The sequence below is a fragment of the Myxocyprinus asiaticus genome, chromosome 24 (genome assembly GCF_019703515.2).
Source record: "Myxocyprinus asiaticus isolate MX2 ecotype Aquarium Trade chromosome 24, UBuf_Myxa_2, whole genome shotgun sequence".
Classification (NCBI taxonomy): Eukaryota; Metazoa; Chordata; class Actinopteri; order Cypriniformes; family Catostomidae; genus Myxocyprinus; species Myxocyprinus asiaticus.
In genome coordinates this window covers 10,235,056-10,260,571 of record NC_059367.1, presented here as the reverse complement: position 1 = coordinate 10,260,571, position 25,516 = coordinate 10,235,056, and the positions used below count along the sequence as shown (strand labels likewise).

The following is a 25,516-nucleotide window of genomic DNA, read 5'->3' as shown; positions in this document are numbered from 1 at the left end:
ATTTAGGTAAATATTTAGGTAAATAGTTACAAAGGACTGCGTTTAGGAATATTCCGGGTTCAATACAAGTTAAGCTCAAACAGTATTTGTGGCATAATTTTGATTAATATAATTGAAAAATTGCCCCTCATTTCCTTTAAAAATACATTTAAAAAAATAAAAAATCTGGGTTCCAGTGATGGACTTACAATGGAAGTGAATGGGGCCAATCCATAAACATTAAAATACTCACCATTTCAAAAGTATAGCCACAAGACGTAAACAATATGCATGTAACATGATTTTAGCGTGATAAAATCACTTACTAACCTTTTCTGTGTAACCTTATAGACAGTTTTACAACTTCGTTGCCATGGCGATGTAATGTCAACAGACCTTAAAATCCTTAAACGACTGTAAACACGACGATTTAAACAACTTTACAGCTCAAATCATACATTTTAACAAAGGAATTAATGTATGCACTTTTATAAATTTAGAAGCTGCATATTTCTGCCTTTAAACACTCCAAAAATTGGCCCCATTCACTTCCATTGCAAGCACCTCAGTGTAACATCAATTTTTTTTTTTTTTTTTTTTTTTTTGAGGTTATCAACATTATGCCACAAATGCTGTCAATTAAGCTTAACTTGTAGTGAACCCGGAATATTCCTTTAAGGCAATATCCAAAGGGACGTTTGGACAAGCGTGATGTGAAATCTTAGACAACAGCGCCCTCTTGAGAATGCCACCTTTAGTAATATCAGAACCAGACCATGGTAAACATGTTCAAATGTAATACAGACATTACGAAAAAGAAAAAACAGGTGTTTTAAAAGACAAAAATAATGTATCTGTTAACTTACAAAAGTCAAAAAATTTAAAACAATTCTTTGTGCTTTACTATTGTTACATTCCTTTATCATCTTATGATAACACTGCGATTCTATCAGAAATACATTGAAGTTGGGTTTATTTTCCGACCATTTCATAAAGTATCTTTCATAAATAATTACGAAATGCGTTATTAAAGAAAGGTTGACATCTTTGTTATGGTGGTGAAAATTAAGAAATAGATTTTCTTCCAGGGAGATTGTATAATTTGTTTTCCTACACACAAAATGAAAGACATCATTCCGATTAACAAATTAACAAAGATTAGCAAAGTGGCAGTTTCAATACAGATAGGATAATGTTTCTGTTTCATCTTCACAGAATGCACATTTATCATTCATTTCAATTTTACATATTTTAATAATGTAATCTTTAACCGGGTATATTCTATGAATAATCTTGAATGTGACCTCCGTAGGAGAGACATTCAGCCTAGTTCAGAAACTACACGGAAAAATACGAGAAAAACATTCGGCCTCGTTCGATACCTCGCACGGAAACATACGAGGAGACCGTCGGCGACGTTCGACAACGTCACGGAAATACACGACGAGTCCTTCGGCTTCGTTCGTTGACAACTTCGGAAATTTAGAGGAGACATTCGGCGTCGTTCGGTAACTTCACGGAAAAATACGAGAGTTAATCACTCCGCGAGAAAGGCTTATTAACAAGATGCTTGAACTTGATACACACAGTCTATCCTGAACTGCTAGGTCGAATCGACTCGATGAAAGACCACAAAAAGATGCTCAAGAATGAAATGAGGCTGTGATGTAAAATAAAAAAATTGAGAGGATAATTCATTTCGAAAGTTTAAATAAAAAGGTAAGCCACTTTCATCTTTTTGAGCTTTTATGATGTCATGTGCAGCAGCGGTTTTTCCATGTGTCCATGAGCGCACCTGCACTGTTATAACTGCATTGCGCTTCTCTGATTTTGAGCAATATTGTGACGTCTTAATTTAGCTTGTGCTTTTTCCTGATGCACGAGATCAATGCGGGACAACCTATTGCATTCTTCATAAGCATAAGGATTGAATAGCTGGTTTTGTCAAAGGTCTCATTTGGAGAATTAGCCTAAATAGTCATATTGATAAGGGAGAGGCCAAAAAGGAGGGTAAAAAAACAACAACTCTGGACTTCTTTTTTTCAATACTTCCAGTTGCAATGAAAAAATGTCTTAACAATTGAGAGATAAACAAAATTACGTGATATTTGCTGTGCACAAATGACAGTGTAAAGTAATTCTGGCTTCAGCTTTTTTGTTTTTTAAACCACATGCAACACAAGCGACTTAATCAATTAAAATAAAAATACTCATGGTGTTGTTGTATCTTCCTGGTTTAATTCGCTTAAGGGATCAGTGGTGTGGATTCAGGAGAAGGCCTTGTGTACTTTCACGTGGTTGGTGTGTCCTGAGTCTGACAAGTCCTTTTTAATCTGTCACTATTCCCGATCTGACACGTGGTGTGACATTGCCAACACTCTGATGAGCAGAAAACATGTTCGCACTGTACACCAGAAGAACACAAAACTAGAATGGGAAAAATTTGTCAGACAGACAGCTTCACAGTTAAATAGTTACACAGTTTGATAGATTGCAGTTGCTAAAGTGTTCTGATTGGTTGCTAGGGCGTTGCTACTTTGCTAGATGGTTGCAAGGGCATATACAGTATATGATAGATAGATTTTCTCAGTGCAGCATGTAAATATACCAACTTATCAGTTCTTCACATGTACTGTATGTTCATTCTTGTTGTCTAAAAAGAGCATGTGTAATTAATCAGCTGAAGTTATATTTCTATATGATATTTGTATCATACTGTATATAAATGAAAAATATAAAATTAAAAAAATGTCTATTTATATGACATTGTTTATTCATATAGTATAAAATCAGCAGGTTTAGTTTATAATAAATAAATCAGAGTAAGCTAATTTGAGCCAATAGAAAAAAGTGTGTATTGCACACCAGAGGAACATGGAATGATTTTACTCCGAGCACATAATATACTTCAGGATACACAGTAGCTGATCAATAATTAAGTCTTATCAGAGTCTGGCTATGTTGTATGATTGATTCCCTAAAGATTTATGACTTGCAGTATGTGGTGCCAATGCATTTTTCTTCTCAATGCGCCATTTAAACGCACAGGCTCTTAACTCCATTTATCATGCTCATTCATAAAGTCTAAACTCAGAAGGCATACTTAATCATAAATAAATGGGAGTAAGTTCAATTGAAAGTAGTACCTTTGGTATGACATTGCACTTCTGTGCCAAACAGAAAATAAGTGCTCATTGCACCCCAAAATAACCTAAAATTAAGGAATTTTTCCACTGGCAAATAGTTTACTTTAAGGTATTGGGTGATCAATAATTTAGACTTCTCAGAGTCCGGCCATGTAGTTTGTTTGGTTCCTTAAGGATTTGTTACCAGCCTATATGGTGTCAATGCATTTTTTTTTCTTTCTCAGTACACCCTGTAATGTACTTAGAGATCTTTTTTTATTTCTTCCATCAAATTTATGGCCTTAAAACAAGAAACGTAAGCGTAAGCATAGTTCTAGCGGGAAGATCTCGGGATTCATTCCATCGGGTCAATCCAATCTAATACAGCCTCCACTTTATAAGCCCTCTCAGCTGTCTCTCATTTTTGGAATGCTTCCATTGTTTTCACCCCCCTCCACCCCATCAACACCAGTTTATGTGCCGTCCTGGGTGGGGGTAAGTTCCACTCCCCTGCCGTTATCGCTTCCGGCAGGATCTGACAGTTCAAGCAAGAACCGTTGGACGGGGCTTACACCAAATTATATAAGTATCTCTACGTTTGTATTAATCCCAATAAAACTTCAGATAGAAGTATAGTTAAAGGAATAGTTCACCCATATTTCTGCCATCATTTGCTCACCCTCTTGTCATTTCAAATCTGTATTAATTGTTGTTTTTATACATTTTTCCCGTGGAATTGAAAAGGAGATATTTAGCATAATGTTCCATCCGACAATGGTGTACATTTTTCATAAGAAAAACAGGTTCAAAAGTTGAACTCAAATTGTTTTTTTATATTTTAGAGTACTTGATTACAAAATTGCTCTAAATGCACATCCCTACTTTGAGAGCATAGGGTTAAAAGGAAGAATTTAAGTGAATAATGATTTTAAATTTCCATTTCTCAAAGCTATCGTATGTCTTCAGAAGACCTGGAATACAGAACTTGAGTTGTACCATTTTCATTGTAATTATAATCTACTGTTTTGTCATTTTGGAGCTCGACAGCATCAGTCTCCATTCTTTTTCATTTTATGACAAAGCAAACTGCACGTTCTGCTAAATAACTTCATTTGTAGTCCACAGAAGAAGGGAAGGTATATGGGTTTAGAATAACATGAGCGTGAGGACATTTCAGTTTTTGGAAGAAATGTCCTTTTCAGAAAAAAAAAAAAAAGAGTTAGCTTCATTTACTTTTAATGTTGAATTTCGACATTTTTTGGGATAGGAATAAGCAACCGACTGAGTGTTGTGGGTGTGCTTGCGAAACGCTGAGAAGACGTGCTGATTCAACACAACTACAGCCCACTCTGTCCCCTAGCTTCCATAAAAATTGCTCTCCTTTGCTTCCTCTGGTCTCTGTGGACTTCTACCCACTGTCATAATGAGCTGAACGGAGCAGGGCGATCAAAAAATAATGCGTTGTTGCAGGTTTAGTCTGCGTTCATTTAGCTGAGTTTTTACAAGCCCTTCCCATCTTAGTTGTTACACTGCCTCATTCACAACTTCACAGCTATTCTGCTGACCTTAAACATCTTTAAACCTTAATAGAATCTCCTTGCTCTCCCTCAGATTGGTAGAAGGGTCACGTCAATCCTGCCAAGATGATGAAAGAATGTCTTCAGTTTCTCACTGAGCCAGCCAAAAAGCTCAAGTTCCATATCAAGGTACAGTATGCTATTCATTCATTCTGCTAATAGTATTCAGTGCTCCCAAGGGTTTCTCAGTAGTTCAAGAAACTCATTAATATCAAATGAAAACTATTTGGTAGTCATTTTCATGTCATTTCATTCTAAAAATGTTGATAATGTTAGATTGAATTGTGTCATTGTTTTATAAGTTCTGCAATAACAGTATAGCTGGGCCCTAACATTCAAGTCCACATTGAAAATCTGAGATTTGAAAAAAATACACAATTTAAACCTGGAAATAAAGTTTGAACATTTTGGGGAAAAAATAGAAAGAAGCATCATGTCAAATGTGTAAGACATCTGTGGAAAGGTTCCACAGATTGTAAAGGTTCTTCATGGAACCATACACCTCGACAAAGAACCCTTGAAGAACCTTTATTTTTAAGAGTGTATTTAAGATTATGCACTATTTCTAGGTCAGCAGATAGCAAAGCAAATATGTGACATTGACAATCTTAGCACCTTTGTTAACAAATGGAGAACAAACAATCAGTAACATTACAAGAAGCTCTTTGAAACATTCTCAGATCATGGTGGAGTAACATGGATCATCAGATTTATGACAGCTCAAGTGCATGCTGTAATTAAAGAAAAACGGGAACATAGCACATATCGTGTTAAGTTAACTTATACATGGAAATGTTGTGCTGATTATAAATATGGGTAACACTTAACAATACGGTTCCATTATTTTAATATTAGTTAATGCACTATGAACTAACATGAACTAACAATGAACAATTGTATTTTTATTAACTAACATTAACAAAGATTAATAAATGCTGTAAAAAATAATGTATATTGCTCATTGTTAGTTCACGATACCTAATGCATTAACTATGTTAATGTTAAAATAATGGAAGCTTATTATAAAGTATTCCCCAAATTTATTATCAGCATAAAATTGTTATTGTTAGTTCATTTTAACTTATGGAACCTTATTGTAAAGTGTAAACCTTATTGCAAAAAACTATTGTCTTTTGGACCCCGCTGTATATCTCTCTCTTGGTGGAGCCATAGTAACACTATGCTTCCAACATCTCTGTACAGGAGACCCGGAAGAGAGTGAAACATGTAAAGAAAGAGCCGTTAACAGAGAGTCAGTTGTTTATTATGGAGCTGGCACGAGAACTCAACAGGATTTGTCAGGTAAGACAAACATATTGCTGCAGGCCTATCTGCAGAGCATCTGTACCTGACTTCTCTGCAGGGGTGTATTAAATGAATAAGCTTGGCTCATGAATATTAATTACCAGTAGCGGCTGTTGCTTATCAAAAGTAGGAAGGCAAAGAGTATGGTTTTTGGTATCTGCTGTGTTGCACCCAAAAGGTGCTTAAACTGCTACTCAAACGTAAAATTCGAAACGTAAATAATTCCGTAAGCTCAAAACTGTTTTGCAACAAAGTATGTTAAATATCCTATTATGAAAGCCGACATAAATGTGTTACGTCAGATTGGAAATATCTGCATGGGGGTGTCGCTGTCCATTTCTGCATACTGCGGACCCCTTCGGCATATCGCGGCGGCCCGTTTCAGCTTATCGCCGCCCGTTCGACCCCGTTTCGTGGCCGGCCCACTGGGAAAAGTCCCGGTTCTCACTACGGCCAGTCCACTCATGGATGCAGAGCTCCAAAAAGGGGTGGGAGTTCCAAACAGCTATTAAAGATATAGGGAGCCCCTAACCTAACCCTTTCCCTAACCTTAACCTTGAGTGGAAGTGATGCCCCCTTTTGCAGTAACCCTGCCCCTTTTGGAGATTCCACCCCCGTTTGGAGGTCTCCGGCTTACAGCTATACCTGCTTGACTTTTTCAGGGTTCCGGAAGTATTTTTCCCATTCATTTTTTCCATAGGCTTTTCATCCTTCATTACAAACGTTGATTTAAAGCAAAACATTATTTCAAAATTGGACAAAAAGACAAAGGTACAAGACTGTGTACTTACCGTCTTTTACGAGGGCACGAACTACAATCCCATGAAGCATTGCGAATGGCATTATCAAATTAAAAACCATGGAAACATATAAGACTATTGATTTTAGGCTATTTATTATAAGTTTATTACAAAATATTTTTTGAGTTTACTGCAAAATATTCAGAAATATACAAATACTGTAGATATGTAGTTTGAGGATGTAGGGAGACTGTCTCAGTTGCGTCATTCGCAGCGCATCATGGAAGTCAGAGGTAGCTGCTGGACTTGTTTGGCGGGCTTTGTTGGCCACGGTTCTCTGATTGGTGGATCTTTCTCTGCTGGACCGTGAGTTGCGTAGTTGTTTACCATGAATATATTGTTTCTATAGTTACAATCAACAATCTAAAATCAATAGTTTTATATATTTCTATCAGATTTTGTTTGTTTACAACGTCATTCGTTTTGTCTGATTTTCAAATAATTTTTCTGCTTCAAATCAAAGTTTGTAATGTTGTGTTTCACCTCTGTGCTGGCTGGCTTGGTTCATGGCTTAGAACTCTTTTATAAGGGATTTTATGAAAAGCCTATGTTGAAAAATGAATGGGAAAAAATACTTCCGTGTGTTCACTGACTTCTATGGACATATTCAGTTACTTACGAACAGTGTGATATTTGACACTTATTTGCTAAAATATTGAAATTCACAAAGTGTTATGTGCAATTTATATAGGTTATTTGTACGTGGCAATCACCACTGTTAATTACATGCTCAGAGATGTCTACTAGATTTCCTAATAAACTTTCTAACTATCTTGTCTACTCTCGTCTCCTTACACCCTTAGAATCTTACCTTTTACTGATGTCTTTTAGAGATCAGATATTCTGGCTCACATCTGGACGGGAGAGGATGTATGGCCTCCGCACACCTGTCGAGAGTTCATTTTGGAGACCGCAAACATTTTGGAGATGAAGGTTAGAACATGTTCGGTTCCTCAGCAGAGTTGGCAAATTCAGAATTTAAGAATTGGCTCCCTTTTAATTTATTAGTTGGACTTTTAATTGAATTGGCCTCGCAATGTGGTCTGTTTAAGGTTTCGATCTTGTCAACCTGCTTTATGTTGTTTGGCTCCATTTCGAAGACTATGGGGTAAATAAGAGCGTTCTGGGAAACGTTTAATTATTAAAATTAACCTTTGCAGCAGTTTCAGCATGAATTTCTTTGAATTTCATTCTGTTTTAATTCTACTTTGATTTCAAATACAGCTGTTGGCTCTCAGGATCTACATGCCTTTTAACTACAGACATTTGATGTTTATGATTTAGGACTGTGCGTTATATTTAGAGAAAATCCTGCTTTGATGCAAAGTGCCACCGGTACCCATAGTAACCAGCTAGTCTGGTTATGTCCCGCTGGAGCTAAAATAAGTATGACTCAGGCTGACAGACATACCCAGCAGCTTAATGGTTTAAAATTATCTGTCAGTTTTCAAAGGAACCAGCTTTAATCTTGTTTTTAATTTATAGTCCACAGTACGTTTGTGTCCTTCAGGAAGGTGTTGAGCTGTAGTCTGCTCCAGGGTGTCTGTCTCATGGATTTAATGTACAGTACTTTTAAAAAAGCCTACGTTGTCAGCACATTTTGTCTGAGAAATCAAAGTAATTGATTTGAGTCAGACAAGGGCTCTATATTGAAAAAGGTTACTGCAACAAATGTCTGCTCAAGGGACTGGATAAGCCTCTGAAGTTGTTGAGATTTATTTTGTGCATTAGAGATATTAAAGGAATAGTTAACCCAAAAATGAAAATTCTCTCATGTACTCACCCTCATGCCATCCCAGATGTGTAACTTACTTTCTTCTGCTGAACACAAAGAAGTTTCTCAGCTCTGTAGGTCCACACAATGCAAGTGAATGGTGACCAGACCTTTGAAGCTCCAAAAATCACATAAAGGCAGCATAAATGTATATAACTTCAGTGGTTAAATCCATGTCTTCAGAAGCGATATGATAGGTGTGAATGAGAAACAGATCAATATTTAAGTCCTTTTTTTTTACTGTAAATGTTACTATATAAATGTGAAAGTGAAAATTTATTGTAAAAAAAAAAAAAAAGGAATTCAAATTGAAATATTGATCTGTTTCTCACCCTCACCTATCATATCGCTTCTGAAGACATTGATTTAACCATTGGAGTCATATACTTTTATGCTGCCTTTATGTGATTTGCGGAGCTTCAAAGGTCTGGTACACTTATTACAGAGGCCTGGGGTTAAGTGCCATGTTAAAGGGCACAATGTTGACATGACCACCCTATTTTTTGTCAATAGCCATTTTTACACTGCAAAGGTGGCACAGATGCTGCATCTGAAGTGGCATATATACCAAGAAAAGGTGTATTTACACAGGCTGTTTAATGCTGCACAGAGGTGGCATAAATGCATTTACACAGCAATTACAATTGCATAAATAATGTTTTGAGATTAATGTTTTAAATATAAAATTCTGAATATAGAAATATGAAATTAACGAAAATATGAAATTATACATTTAAATATATAGCTATAAATTATTCAGTATATGCTCTTATCATGACAACAACAAAGTTTAAGGCTGCTCTAATGCTGCAATTCATTTACACAGAACCAAAGCAGCATTAGAACTACCTTTGATACTAGGGGCTTTTTTATGCAGCATTGCATCTTTACACATAATTTTTAACAGGCACAGAGCAGCCTTAACTGGCTCGGCTCGGCTGTGTAAAGATACCTAATGTGTCCAATTTGACTGTTTTTACCTGTTGTGCAGGAAAATACAGATAAGCCCATGCAGGTTTATGCTGATCTACATCCAGAAAAGCGGGACTGGAAGGGTCATTTGCTCTGCATGCTTGAGCAGGGTGGAGAGTATGACATGGGCCCCTCAAAAAGGGTCATTATGGACTGGACAAGAGGACAGCGTAACAGACACCCGGTGAGCACCAAGATAAACAGAAAGACAAATCAGAAGATAAGTAGCACAGATATATCTACATACAGTATACAGTGATACACTTCCACTCAAAGTTTTGGACACACCTACAATTATACTAATCTTGTACAGTGTATATACAGTATTATGCTGTTTTTTCATATAAACCTTTAGATTGAAAAGTTTTTAAGAACTTGAGAAACAAATTCAGTCAACTTAATATCAGCAGATTCTGTAAATGGAGTCTCTCTCTCTTGGGTTGCTGTCTGATTAAGAATTAAGATATTAACCTTGCTATGATCCTCTTGTCCGATTCTGTTGATTACAAATAACCTCACTCACTGGCCTGAGACATGGAGAACCTGCTAAGCCAGTCCACACACAAATACACACACACACATGTTGACGTACTGTAGCTACCAATTAACTATTGTAAATGTCACAAAAAGTATATTTTACATAATACGTATAATTCAGAAGAACATTAATGTTGGAACATTTACAATTTCTGAAGTCTGATGTGAAATATACTGTATATTCATTCTCACTTCTTGAGGAATCTTTTATTAATTTCTTTCTCCAGCATGGTATCTGGCCAGGTGAGGTGGTGTTGATGATGTTGGATGATGTGGAGTTGCAGTGGAAGAAGGGTCACCTGTCACACCTGCAGTCTGCTTTGGAGCTGCTCATATGGGTCGTGTTGGGGGAACATCTGGATAAGGTTTGGTGTCTCTGGAATGCTATACAGTATTTAGAGACTGTTTATATTGCAGCTATGATGTTATCAGTAGTCTTACATATGATTGCATAAATTAATGTGTGAATTTAACAAAAAATTAAGACATTATTTTCATGACAAATAATCACATTTTCCCATATTCTCACTACTGTAATGTGGAAAAAATCTTATTCTCCTTACTGTAATGTAGTAATGAAAATCCTCCTGTCTGGACATTTTGATTTTCTTTTCAGTATAATATCAAGAGCAAATCATTATAATTTCAGTATAAATTAAATTCAGTACCACAATGTAAACTTACTTTACAATTTATATAAATATCATATTTTAGCATAACAGTTATTACGAGGAGATTTAGCATTTTACAGAAATAAGAACAGTGGGTGGGCGGGAGGGTGCTTAATTTTCATGAAAAAACTCTTACCACACACATTTTTTTATTGGTTCTAAAATAACCTTCACTTTCTTGCTAAATGTAATGTCTTAATTTCTTCTTTTGTTTTTGGGGTGAAATTTGACCTGAACATTCATTCTAATATGCAAAATTCATTTATAGGGATAGTTCCTCCAAAAATGAAAATTCTCTCATCATTTACTCACCCTCATGCCATCCCAGATGTGTATGACTTTCTTCTGCAGAACACAAACAAAGATTTTTAGAAGAATATTTCAGCTCTGTAGGTCCATAAAATGCAAGTGAACGGTGGCCAGAACTTTGAAGCTCCAAAAGGCACATAAATGCAGCATAAAAGTAATCCATACGACTCCAGTGGTTTAATATGTCTTCAGATGCGATAGGCTATAATATGTCTGAGTGAGAAACAGATTCAAAGTCCTTTTTTACTATAAATCTCCACATTCTTCTTTTGTTTTTGGTGATTTGCATTCTCCATGCATATTGCCACCTACTGGGCAGGGAGGAGAATTGAATATTGATATGTTCATTTTTGGTTGAACTATCCCTTTAATCTACCTTGGAAAATTGTAATAAAATGCAAATAAATAAATTGTAATGAAACTGGCATTCTTAGGAGCAGTTATCATTTTTGGATTTTTAAAATGAATGTGAGTAATTTGCAACTTTTTAAATGATCTAATCACAAGCACCACTAACCACTAACATTGAGTGTGTTTGACAGGAACTCATTCCAAGACTGTGGCTGGTACAAAAACAAAAGACTCAAAAGATCGGTGAGCAACAGTGTCATTAATGTCTCTTTACAAATGCTTGTTAAAGATTAAACACAAATTTCTGTAGACTTTGTTGATAAAACCTTCTACCTTACTCTTCATTAAAAATGTAAAGCTGGCTAAACTACTGAGTGGGTTTTCTGGTAATCTTTTAAAAGTAAGTCTCTCTCTCTCTCTCTCTCTGATCTTGTTTAGAGTGCACTGGCTACATTCCACACACAGGTAAGAGATTATTTGGTAAGGTCAATTACAGTTTGCTCGAGTGCTAAGACACATTAGGTGGAACAATTCATTATTTTCTCTAAACTATAAACACAATCTCAAAACTACAGACCAATTTGCACAAACCTCAAACTTCCACGTCAAAATCAATTATTTCACTCAAAAACATATTATCTCCTGTCAAAATTAAACATTGGCTTCAAATGACACACAAACCTAACAAATACACAAACTATTCTACTGGCCAGAATGCTTTAATGGGATCAATTTTGCAGGTTTTTAGGTTGTAGCACATCGTACTACATAATAAATGAAAGTGAGCAGGTGAACGCTGTAAGGCAATGTTCAAAAAGTTTATTTGAGAGTAATCCTACATTACAGTACTGTAAAGTGATGCCGGGTAAAAACACTGTCAAAAAGAAAATTCTGTTACTCTACTGTAACAATTGGTAACAAATGGTCAATTCCTACAGCACATATTACAGCAGAACAGTACAGAACAAGTACAATTGGGCTAGACAAAGTAGACACATTTTCACAAACTATCAGTACAAGTTTCAAGAAAATGTCACACAGTACATTACATAGCCAGAACAGTACATAGTACATGCCTCTAACCTGCAGTACAAAATGTAGTATAGAAACCCTGTAGGTCAACTTACTTGTCTAAAGCAAATTGCATTTACTGTAATTACTGTAGCTACCTGCTTTCTTGTCTGAAGGATGTAAGATCAATGTAACCATAAAATGACTGAGATTAAGCTGGACATGTTGCCCAGAATTGTGATATCGTGCACAAGAACATACTTTACAGTAGTCAACCAGAATAGAGATGTAGAGAACTGTTCTTCTCCCCCTTCCTCTACCTCTTTGTCTCTGTCTCTGTTTCTCTGCCTTTCAGCTCTTCAAACATTGTTGGGAATTTGGGATCCATTTTTCTAAGGCACATAATCACCTGTGGCCCATTTTATTTATCCTGAGATTCTGACTGGTGTGTGAAAAATGTTGCTACTCTGTGTTTACACATGGAGAAATGTGTGTTAACTGCGTTCAAGCTTATTTTGAGTGGTTGCACTTTCTGAACGAGAACATGGTTAAATCTATGCAACATCAGGACATTTGCATGTAGAGTTTTGCAGAAAATGTAGCAACACTTTTCAAAAAGGTTCCATTTGTTAACATTATTAATGCATTAGGTACTGTTTCATGAATTAACAATGAACAATATATTTTTACAGCATTAATTAATCTTAATGTTATTTTTAAAAATACAATTGTTCATTGTTAATTCATATTAGTTTAGAATGCATTAACTGATGTTGGCATATACAATGTTTGATTTTAAATGCATTAGTATGTTGAAATGAACATTTAAGCAAGAATAATAAATGCTGTAAAAGTACTGTTCATGTTAACTAATGTAGTTAGCTAATGTTAACATATGGAACCTTATTGTAAAGTGTTGCCGAAAATGTTAAACAAATTGGAACATGTGAAAACAGGCAAATTATGTTAATAGTTTTGAGAAATGTGTCTTTGTTTGGAGAGTTGAAGTAATGGTTTAGTAATAGTAAACAGATTTAGTTATAGTGTGTTAGCAATCAAGAAAAACAGTCAAATGTGCTGGCATTTAGGACCTATAGTCAATACGGCTGTCAATGTTATAGCTTTTTATTAATTTAGGTAGTAACACAAATGTTCCTTATTTGCAGTGTGGAACTGGATATGTGATGCAACAGGTATGCGTCACTCTTTTTTTATTGTTTTTCATTGTGGTGAAAATGTCTTTGATAGTTAAAGGGGTCATATTATGGATTTAAAAAGAAATCCACTAATGATGTCAGTCATTATTTTGTTTTTTGACCATTTTGCACAAAAATAATATATATTTTATTTAAAAAAAATATGTTTTGATATTAATAATTGTATCAATTTATTAATAAAAAAATAATATTGATGTTAACAATTATATTCATTTGTATATTTGTATTTTTTTTTTTTTATATATATATATACAAATATTTTGGTAACACTTTACAATAATGTTCCATTTGTTAACATTAGTTAACATGAACTAGAAATGAACAATACTTTTACAGCATTTATTCATCTTTGTTAATGTTAATTTCAACATATAGTAATAAAAAGTTGTATATGTTAACAGTTAATGCACTATGAACTAACAGGAACTAACAATGAACAGTTGTATCTTTATTAACTAACATTAACAAAGATTAATAAATGCTGTAAAAAAATATTGTTCTTTTTTAGTTCATGATACCTAATGCATTTAAGGAATGGAACTTTTTTGTAAAGTGTTATCAATATTTTATTACAAATATTTTTTTGTTTGCTGTGTAGAATATAAATATGGGCGGATGTATGATCAAATATATTTGTCAGAAAGTTGCTGAAGTTCAGAACGAGTTGTTTTTGTAGCTTCAATAAAGGGAAGTTTTGATTATTGAAAGGTACAGAATGTTTTAATAGTACATTGAATTTTAAAAGATCAAGGACAATTAGGTTTCTCGTCACATGACCCCATTTAAATTAATAATAGCGGTGAGCAATTTTATTTTTCTCCAGATATCTAGCAGAAAATCTCAAATTATTTAAAATCTTCCAAATATATGCATAATAAGATGTAGGTCTAATAACCTACCCTTCCCTTGCCATTTTTACAGTGGAGGTGACCCTTGACCCAGAGACAGCCAACCCTACCCTGGTGCTGTCTGAAGACTGCAAGCGTATGCATTGCGATCTAGAGCGACGTGAGGTTTCCGGCAGTCTACGCCGCTTTGATGGCTGGTGGTGCTGTCTCGGCTCAGAAGGCATCTCGTCTGGACGTCATTATTGGGAGATAGAAGTGGGCGACCGTGACTGGCGACTCGGGGTGGCCAAAGAATCAGCCCTCTGCAAAGGCTACGGAACACTCAACACTCAGAACGGATACCTCACCCTCAGGTTGGAGAGGGGGTCGGAGCTCAAGGCCCTGACGGTTCCAGCTACCTCTTTGACCCAGTCACTCATCCCACAGAGGGTGGGGGTCTACCTGGACTATGAGGAGGGCCAGCTGTCCTTCTATAACACCCAGAGGCGAGCGCACATCTACACGTACAGCGAGAGGTTCACGGAGAGGCTTTACCCGTTGTTTGGGACTGTGGAGATGGTGCGTGACCTGGTGATCAGACCTGCAGACGTTAGGGAGAGATGTCTCTGTAAAGGCCCGTGCCTGTTCTGATCATTTACATTAAGCAAGATATCGCACAATTCTCACACACAAGCACATATCTGGCACGAAGCCTCATAATGGACTGTTTCACCGATCATAATTGTCGCAACATAATGTTTTGGAAATAATAAAGAGAAAAACAAAACAATTAAGCTGCATTTTATTGCATGCAAAATAATACCTGAAAAAAATACATTGCATTATATTTCTGTTGTACGAGTAGTTTCAGAAATGTATTTTTGTTTTTGAAAACTCTGATATGATAGTTGGGAACCTATGATTAATTGGAATGGGTTGCGCAGACTTTGTGGATTGTGCTGCTCTATTGATACAATGGGATACCTCTGTCCCCCTCTGTTGTTCCAAACCCGTATGACTTACTTTCTTCCATAATACTTGTTAGCCTCAGTCACCAGTTACTTTTATTGTACAGCCTAACATCTATTTTTGTGTTCTAATAAAGGAAAAAAGTCATGGTTTTGGAACAACATGAGGGAATATAAATGATGACAATTCAAGTTTTTGGGTGAACTACCTTTAAGCTTTTTCCATGTGCAGGTACTGATAAAACATGTTAAACAATTTTATCGAAGTCTAATTTAGTCACTAACCGATGCATGAGCATTATTACTGAATCAAATTAATTCTCGAATTTTGCAGAAATTGATATTTTAATCATTCAACGCCACGTTTGTTTTGCAGTAACTTATGAAAGCATATAGAGGGCACTCTCAGTACTTAGAATGTTCCTTTAATCGACCTAAATGTATACTGAAGCATTTCAGTAGATACACAATGTACTAAAACAACATTTGAAACATCTGTTTCTAATAAACAACACTGACACAAGGAGTCGACTGTGGTAGAGTGATTTATTGTTTCATTTAGTGTGGTGAAGTGAGATGCACACTGCACAGTGAGGAGTTTTGCATATTACAGAATGAAATTCAGACTAGTTATATGTTCCAGATATATGATGACAAAATACTATTTTAATATAAAATAATGACAATTTTTCCAGGTAAAAAGTACTAAATAGATTATTTAATGAAGTAAAAACTGTAATTCAGCAAAACAAGGTAAATAGGTGTGGTTGATAATTATTTCCATATTGCCAGTAGTGTACAAACCTGGCAAATTTTTATACTGCATGTTGTCTGAAATGCAGCCACAGGCGTCAAGTTACAACAGCACATCTTGCAACCAGGCAATAAAAAAAATTAAAAAAAACTCATATATACAATCCTAAGAATTTAGTCCATTTGCATTAACTCGCATGTTGCAACATGTTATGCAACCCTCACATGTAGAAATGGGATTTGGGGGTACTAATCAGTTGAAATACACACTGCAAATTAACTGACATATGGCACATTTGATGTGAAAAATATGTTTGAAAGAAAATCTCTTAAAGAGAAGCTAGTGAACAAGCATCCTGTGCTGGGGACCAGCAGTAAAAACACAAACATACGGTATACTAGCGATCAGCTTTGATGGTCTTTTGAGTAGTGAAATCAGTTTGATCAAAATAAAAATTCTGAAATTCCCAAGAAACATCAATGATATAAACATCATGTAATGAAATCTGCCAAATTGAACCTTAATATCCAAGGTTAACTTATTCAAACTCAAATAAGCAACAGAAGATCCCTAACTAATTCCCATTGTTTGCACATGTCCATAATATTTCCCACAAACATGGTTTAATACCAAAAGTTTTAACAAATACTTGTTTTGAAGAGATCAAATAACACTAAAAGGTTTTAAGTCTTTACATTCAACAAAGTATCAAAGTTTCGAAGACTTTGGTCTTTCTGACAGTAATAATGCAAGGAATCCAATAGCTCAGCTACATTCATGCACACACACTGTAATTCCTTACAGAAACCCCACATTTTGTGCACATTTGGCCAGTCTGCACTTCTCACTCAAATGCAGCTTAGCTATCAAGTTTCACTTGAGAGTGTATGCATGTTGCTCTGTGATGTCAATTCAACTGAAGGCAACAGGTGTGAGATTAGGCCTCATAGTACTTTCTCTCCACCTTATTTGTGACGGTACTGCTGGACATGACGCCCCTCTGCACCATCTCTACCTGTCGAGTGATGGTGCCGCCCGACTCAGTGATTTGCCTGCTCGACATCATCATCATACCATCTGAACACAAACAAAACCCCTCACACATCAGAAACAGATAGCATTTGTGAAAGACATTTATATGAGCTAAAGATACAGTGGTACCAAAAAGTATTTGGACACTTTAACCACACTTAAAAGACCATTTCAAGTAATTTTACAAAAATAACTTTATTAGGATTCAAATGGTAAAACAATTCATGTGTTGTTCAAAATTAGACAAATTATTGTGACCATTTGTGTTTGTCAAAAGGTAGTAGAACATGCCCCTAGTTAATGTGTCAGCTTGTGGTGAACTGACTTCATACATCCACTAAAAATCTATATGACATCAGTTGGTTCAAAGACATTGCAAAAATGGCTCAGAAAAGAGAATTTAGTTCTGAGAAAAGGTCAAGCATTAGATGGCTTAACTGTCCAAATACTTTTTTGGTGAAAATTTCTTTATAATTAAGTGCCACTTTCGATCTAAAAAAGTTGATTAGAGTATCAAAACTCAAAGTTGTTTTTTAATCATTACTAAATTGATCAATGAGTTGACTTAAAGGGATAGTTCACCCAAAAATGAAAATTCTCTCATCATTTACTCACCCTCATGCCAACCCAGATGTGTATGACTCTCTTTCTTTTGCAGAACACAAACAAAGATTTTTAGAAGAATATTTCAGCCCTGTAAGTCCATACAATGCATGTGAATGGTGACCAGAACTTTGTAGGCCCAAAAAGCACATTAAAGGCAGCATAAAATTAATCCGTGCGACTCCAGTGGTTAAATCTGTATCTTCAGAAGCGATATGGTGTGGGTGAGAAACAGTATTCAATATTTAAGTCCTTTTTTACTATAAATCTCCACTTTCAATTTCACTTCCAAATTCTTCTTTTGCTTTTGACTATTCACATTCTTTGTGCATATCACCACCTACTGGGCAGGGAGGAGAATTATAGAAAAAATGACTTAAATATCGATCTGTCTCTCACCCACACCTATCATATCGCTTCTGAAGATAAAGATTTAACCACTGGAGTTGTATGGATTACTTTTATGCTGCCTTTATATGCTTTTTGGAGCTTCAAAGCTCTGGCCACCATTCATTTGCATTGAATGGACCAACAGAGTTGAAATATTCTACTAAAAATCTTTGTGTTCTGCAGAACAAAGAAAGTCATACACATCTGGGATGGCATGAGGGTGAGTAAATGATAAGAGAACTTTCATTTATGGGTTACCTATCCTTTTAAAGATTTGTTTGTATTATGTGTGGTGTATGTTGGTACCTTGGGACATGAAAGGTTCTGTGAACATGGTGTGAGAAGTGATCTCTGTTGGTAGGTTGAAGACCTCTCTCTTAGTAACTGAATGACTGCTGTGCTGAGACATGGAGCCTGAGAAAGAGAAGACAGAAAAGATGAGGTTTCAACAAACACAATTTATCTCAACAGTCATTTTCCCCCTTAAAATCAGCATGAAACGCCATTCACAACATATTAGAATGTGACCTATGTCGAAATTAAACAGTATATAGTGGGAAATAATATAGGGTGGGACTTGACTTTATCCAGTTGGATTTGATTGGATCATGACCTTATTGGTTAATATAAATTTTTCCTGCCCACATAGCCTTGGTTAAGTCAGCAGACAAGAAAATTAATTTCAAAGGCATGGAAAGTTGATGCATTTTGATGAATGTTATGAAAATAATATGTGCACTGATGAATCATGTATTTTAAGACCAGGAACATCATTTTTATGAAGATAAATAGGGTCAAATTTTGTTTTCATGTTGGCCTTAAAATTTGTATACAGTAAAAATGAAAGCTATTTAAACAGTCAAATATATTTTGTAGTATGAGATAAAGCATTGTCATGTCACTCTCTCTATGATGTACTGTCTTGCATACCTCCATCCTGGGATTCGATGGTGATGATGCCCTCTCTCTCTGGCCCAAAGCCTTGCGTGGTCTGTGCCTGAACTTTAAACTTGTATGGAATGTTTTCTCTCAGGTCAGACACAGTCAAAGATGTTGCAACATTGCCATTCACCTGGAATGAGCGAAGATCACCTGCAAAGAAACAAAGGACTGAATCTTAACAATGAGCCTACTGAAGATTAGAAGTCCAGAGAATCTTTTCTTTAATGCCAAATAAAAAAACAAAGAGGATCATTCTATCTGACCTCCTCCGTGCAGCTGTTCACAGGTCACCACGTAGCCCAGGATGTCCCCATTAGGTTTGCGGGGTCTCTCCCAGCTCAACTGCAGGGTGTCTGGACTTAAAGCTGTGAAGATCAAAGGTCCTGGAGCACTGGGAGTGCTGAGAGTGAACGGAGACCCTGTAAAACAGCATTCATGCATAATAGAAAAAGGAAAAAGATGATTTGCGTTAGTGATAAAGCTTGTTTACAAATATACACTCAACAATATGATAATAGAGTGCAACAATGACCATACAATTTTTCAGCTGCCTAGATTCCAAAAGTACTTTTCCCATTTATATTCTTCAAAGGGATTATTAAAAAAAAAAAAAATCCTCAATTAAGGTGCAGTTCTCGTTTCCATGGTAACAGTTACTCTTATTGGTAGATTCAAGGAGGATATCTCTTCAAGATCATTGGTAGTGTAGTTCTTCACTGGGAATTATTTCACAATTGTTTCAATTTGCTGAGAAGACATAGCCACTGCTATAGCTTCTCTGTCCTCTATAGGTAACATAAATAATGGCATTAAAGGAATTAAGGTGTACTCACCTGGCATTGGGCTAAGCGGACTCTTGGGGTCGACAGCAGACTCAATGGTAATGACTCCCTCTCTCTCAGGGCCCCAGCCTTCTAGACTTTGGGCCTTCACTTTGAAGATATAGGACTGATTTGGCAAAAGATCCTGCACCACCACAGAATTTTGAGTGGGATTGTTCACCTCAATACGTTTTATCTCACCTATAGGAGGAACATTTATAGTAATTAAAGATGTCTAATTCACCCAAAATGCTGTTCTCTTCCATTTGAGAGTGATCTGACAATTGGATGGATAGATGGATGAATGGGTGGATACAGTTGAAGTCAGAATTTTACATACCTTAGACAAATACATTTAAACTCAGTTTTTCACAATTCCTGACATTTAATCGTAGAAAACATTCCCTGTCTTAGGTCAGTTAGGATCACTACTTTATTTTAAGAATGTGAAATGTCAGAATAATAGTAGAGAGGATGATTTATTTCAGCTTTTATTTCTTTCATCACATTCCCAGTGGGTCAGAAGTTTACATACACTTTGTTAGTATTTGGTAGAATTGCCTTTAAATTGTTTAACTTGGGTCAAATGTTTTGGGTAGCCTTCAACGAGCTTCTCACAATAAGTTGCTGGAATTTTGGCCCATTCCTCCAGACAGAACTGGTGTATCTGAGTCAGGTTTGTAGGCCTCCTTGCTCGCACACGCTTTTTCAGTTCTGCTCACAAATTTTCTATAGGATTGAGGTCAGAGCTTTGTGATGGCCACTCCAACGGCCACTCCAATACCTTGACTTTGTTGTCCTTAAGCCATTTTGACACAACTTTGGAGGTATGCTTGGGGTCATTGTCCATTTGGAAGCATTTGCGACCAAGCTTTAACTTCCTGGCTGATGTCTTGAGATGTTGCTTCAATATATCCACATAATTTTCCTTCCTCATGATGCCATCTATTTTGTGAAGTGCACCAGTCCTCCTGCCGCAAAACACCCCCACAACATGATGCTGCCACCCCCATGCTTCACGGTTGGGATAGTGTTCTTCGGCTTGCAAGCCTCACCCTTTTTCCTCCAAACATAATGATGGTCATTATGGCCAAACAGTTCAATTATTTTTTCATTTGACCAGAGGACATTTCTCCAAAAAGTAAGATCTTTGTCCCCATGTGCACTTGCAAACTGTAGTCTGGCTTTTTTTTAATTAAAAAATGAGTTTTAATGACTTCAACCTAAGTGTATGTAAACTTCTGACTTCAACTGTAGATAGATGGATAAATGAATAATAGTATGACTGAGAAAAGAATGACTGCTTATAAATACAGTACTTGTACTCACCACCATTGATTTGCTGGTAAAGGACGCAGTACCCCATTACATCCGTCTCACAGTGGGGCTCCTGCCAGCTCACTTTCAGGGCCGTGGGCCCCAGGGCAGAGAATACCAGTCTGCTGGGAGTCTCAGGAACACCCGGATTAAAGCGAGTCTCTGAGTGCACAAGCAGTACAGACGGAAAATGTCAAGCCACAGACATATTTAATTTTTTTGTTATATTTTTCTTATTATTATTTATTGGTTAGGGACCAGGAAAACACCAGAATTGGCTGAGGTTTCTCATAAGAGGCTTCCGATTATCCAGAACCGTGTATTGAAACATCCTTTTAAAAGCTGCAGTGTTACATTTTTTTTATTATACAGTTAAACTCCTCCTATCCCAGATTAATTTGCTAAGAAGGCAAATTTAAGCAAATCATTTGCAGGTTGATGTCCCCGAAAAGTGTAAACACTGTCTCTGTAGTACTAAAAACATTGCTACATTTATTTAAGCATCCCAAACTGTCCAAAACAGCAAAATTGTCTCAACCAATGGCATGAGTTTAGCACGTAACTATCTGTTTGTCTAACTAATGAAAGACAAGTAAAGTTTTTGGGAAACTTGTTTGAAAACAATCCTAATTTTTGCTATTCTGTTTTGTGACGCAAGTGGTGCAACACTTACACACTTCGACAGTGATAACCAATTTCAATAGATGGTGGAACCTATTCTAGTTCTCAAATTAACTGTGGTCAGAGTTCGTAACCAATTAGAAGTCAGGTTTCTCTTAGACCTCTTGGTTTGATTGGTTGCTTCCAGGTTCACTCACCCTGAAGAACCCTATCAAGGTTGAGCAGTGCATCATTGATGTCCTCAGACTGAGTGCGAGCTCTGGAGCTCATGCTGTAGCTGGTAGTTGTACTCTGGCTGAAGCTAGAGACGCCTGAGGGACAGCCAAGCCATGGGAGGGTGGAGCGCGGCGGGAAAGGATTGGCAGGCAGCCATACCATGGGAAAATACCAGAATACAGCAGACAGAGAAGAAATGTATAGAAAAAGAAGGAGAAAACGGAGAGCAGGGTTGAAGCGAGAGTCAGCCGCGGATTCTTGCCCAAAGCTGCACATAGCAAGCCAATATATCAAACGATTTCAGATGCCATTATGCTCACACAAATCGTTACCTTGATTTTCCAAAAATCCACCAGACAAGTTTCCCATCACGATAGAATCCCTCACACCATCGTTGTCAGTATAATGCCTGTTGTCAGAACGTTTTCTCAGGGTCACTTCCTCTTTTAGAAGTCCACCGTCCATGTTGATATTGTATCTTTGGGAAGTTGAGCCCCCTGATAGAGACAAAATTTAAATGATTGATAAATGTGTCTATTAATTCACCTATTATGTCTTTGCAACATTTAAGTTGAATGAAAAAGTCATTTACTCAACCTCGTGTTGTTACAAATCTGTAGGACTTTCGCCCCTCCATTGAAAAAAAAAGATATATTTTTTAAGCAATATTTATGCTGTTTTTCTTCAAAAAATTAAGGTAGACATAAAGAAAGGTCAAAATGAGAGAGGAAAGCTTGATTTAAGTAGTCCATACAATTTGTGCACAAGTCTTCTGAAGCCATCTGGCAGCTCTGTATGAGGACTAAACCAAAACTGTTGCATGCACTAGGTTTGACATCAATGATGGCAAATGCTTAGCTTCTCATGTATATCATGCCAAGTTTGAATATGTGAATGAGCTAATGAGATTTGAAAGCAATAGCGGAGGGCAAGATATTCCATAAATGGCAAGTTAAATTTCGGTCTGTTCCTCAGACAAAGCTAGTGTATGGCTAGCGAGTCCAATGGATTACTTTTGTGGTACTTCTATGTTTCTTTGCTCTTTTTGGAGATTGACAGCCCCTGGTTACAGCACGATTTTGTTGTATGGAAATCAGCATTGTGAAATGACTGCAAAACATCTCCTTGTGTGTTCCATGGATGAAAGAACACATATTTTTGTGGTTGGAACAACGAGAGGGTGATTCTGTAAACGAGAACAACATTTTCATAGTTGGGTGAACTATCCCTTGGAACATCTAATGATCTGACTACCTTTGCCAGAAATGTATGTTGTGGTGCTGCTATGATTGGTCACTGCAGGACGGGGTGTGGAATGGCTGTACGTGGTTGAGGAAGAGCTGACGTTGCGGGAGAGGGAACTGCTTGATCCTGGGAACAGGAAATTCTGTTCCCATTTTCCATTTAGAAGCTGATCTGAAGAACAAAAGAAAATATGACAAATTAGCATAACATGACATTAGCGAACAAGAATGAACATAACAACACAGGTAGCTCTTCCAGCTCAACTGTAGTCCAAAGGTGAACACCCCAACAGACCCAAACTGTCGTACCCAAAAGAAAAACTCTCATTTCAGATGAAGCATCAATGTTTTTATGGTAGCAATGGTATTCTTGCTGAAAATACCATGAATTTCCATGCTGCACTAAACTGGTTCATGCTGGTCTGGTGCTGGACAAGCATCGTCATGTTGTCCACCTGCAAAAATGCTGGGTATCAAAAGCATGGTCTTTCTGAAGCTGGTTTAGCTAGTTAAGAAGCTTGGTAGGGACACCCAGCATAGCAGCATCCCATGCTGTGGACCAGCATCCAAAACATTCTCGGGACCAGCAATGGTCTTTTTAACAGGGCTGGGAGCCTAATTCTTCAGCTTGGCAATCAAGGACTTCTTAACCACCAAGTCCATCACTTGCCTAAATAGTTTTCTACTATGCACCAATATTAAGCAGGGAAACTTGACACCAATTAACACTCTGAGATAAGCCAGTCAATCGACTTTAATAGAACAGCATTGGGTTGACGTTGGGTGTAGTTGGCATGCTGTCTGCCAGGGTCTTCACCTTGTGGAATCATCGAATCATCGCTGGCATCTGTGGCTTGGCTCAGGCGAAGGGGAATGATGTCAGCAGGCAGCTTCCAGGACACTTGACGGAGATCCAGGTCCGAACCAACCAGCTGGACATGCTTCCAGCGTGAGCCTTCCGTATTCATGTGGGGGAAGCAAGCAAGGCACTAAGGATGTGTGGGCTGGATGTGTCTCGAAGGGTTAATTCATTAAAAGATGAAAATTCTGTTATCATTTACTCACCCTCATTTTGTACCAAACCAGTGTAACTTTCTTTCTACCGTGGATCACAAATTGAGATATTTTGAAAAATGCTTAGCTACCCTTTCCAAACAAGTGAATGGAGACTGGTGCTGCTGAGCTCCAAAAAAAAAAAAAAAAAAAAAAAACCCATCATGAAATTACCATTAAAGTAGTCCATGTGGCTATAAAGCACTATATTTTAAGTCTTCTTAAGGAATTTGTGAGACAAAACAACTCATTCGAATTTTGGCATTTTCTTTTTTTTTTACAAAATCCCTAAACAAAGACCACAATTATCAATTGTAACAACTCTTAGAGCATTCATGCTACATCAAACTTGGCACAGACCTTAAGACTGTTCTGACTTGGTGTGCTATGTCTTTTCTAACTGATCGGAATTACGGTTTTCGCAAAGCGGATGATCAAACTTTTAAAAAATAGCATAGACTTACATTGACAGAATATAAAAATTGGCCAAGACTATTTAAACTTCAACTGTCAAAAATTTAAATGTAAACAAACCCACTCAAGGCATTTAATCTGCTTTAAATCAGAGAATATTTAGCAGAGATGGGCCACTTCTATTAAAATGAATGGGAGAAATTTGAATGCTCAACCAAGGAGCTCTGAGAGCCCAGCGGTCAACGGATGTAGAAAGGAAGTCCCGCCTTACAGTTCAAAGAGTCAATCACCTTTTAGATACAGACATCATCTTTCAATCAACTCTAGAACATGCATGCGCATTAGCTATACAAGCCGGGAAAACTGAATTTAGCGTAATATGATGTAAAGAATCGCAATTTATGATACCAGTATTGTCAGATTTTATTGCTAATTTGAAATATGTTCTTTGATCGTAATCTTGACCAACCGTTTTTGAGATTTTGGTCTTTCTCCATTCAAGTAGATAGGAGCTGCACTGGCATGACTGGAAATAGCCTCCCGAGAGCATTCCAAGATGGCCGACAGTGGACTGACTTGCTATAAAGACTTTGTTTAAATTGCTCTTTTCCTATCTATCTATCTATCTTACTGTAATGTCTGTATAACCAAACATCAAGCTTTTTAAACAACAGTTTGTCTTGACG

General features: G+C 36.8%; 2 protein-coding genes across 4 annotated transcripts in view; one reads left to right on the top strand and one right to left on the bottom strand.

Moving 5' to 3' along the window:
• The first annotated feature begins 1,553 nt into the window (after window positions 1–1,553).
• On the top strand, window positions 1,554–15,942 carry LOC127414727 (butyrophilin subfamily 2 member A2-like). Its single transcript, XM_051652954.1, has 10 exons — window positions 1,554–1,698; window positions 4,716–4,810; window positions 5,885–5,983; window positions 7,618–7,719; window positions 9,552–9,716; window positions 10,297–10,434; window positions 11,592–11,643; window positions 11,839–11,865; window positions 13,578–13,604; window positions 14,550–15,942. The coding sequence occupies exons 2-10, from the start codon at window positions 4,748–4,750 to the stop codon at window positions 15,104–15,106; spliced, it is 1,230 nt and encodes a 409-aa protein (XP_051508914.1). The 5' UTR covers window positions 1,554–1,698; window positions 4,716–4,747; the 3' UTR covers window positions 15,107–15,942.
• Window positions 15,943–15,950: 8 nt separating this feature from the next.
• Window positions 15,951–25,516, bottom strand: part of LOC127414713 (integrin beta-4-like) — a 33,026-nt gene continuing 23,460 nt past the window's right edge. For 2 of the 3 annotated variants that reach the window (XM_051652919.1, XM_051652918.1), the window contains exons 34-42: window positions 23,374–23,535; window positions 22,452–22,616; window positions 22,101–22,214; window positions 21,295–21,444; window positions 19,978–20,166; window positions 19,408–19,563; window positions 19,133–19,294; window positions 18,509–18,616; window positions 15,951–17,254 (exon numbers count right to left, since the gene is read on the bottom strand). In XM_051652919.1, the coding sequence (XP_051508879.1) occupies window positions 17,115–17,254; window positions 18,509–18,616; window positions 19,133–19,294; window positions 19,408–19,563; window positions 19,978–20,166; window positions 21,295–21,444; window positions 22,101–22,214; window positions 22,452–22,616; window positions 23,374–23,535 (1,346 nt within the window). In that variant the 3' untranslated portion in view covers window positions 15,951–17,114. The remainder of the gene's footprint in view (window positions 17,255–18,508; window positions 18,617–19,132; window positions 19,295–19,407; window positions 19,564–19,977; window positions 20,167–21,294; window positions 21,445–22,100; window positions 22,215–22,451; window positions 22,617–23,373; window positions 23,536–25,516) is intronic. The other variant, XM_051652920.1, reaches the window with a different exon arrangement.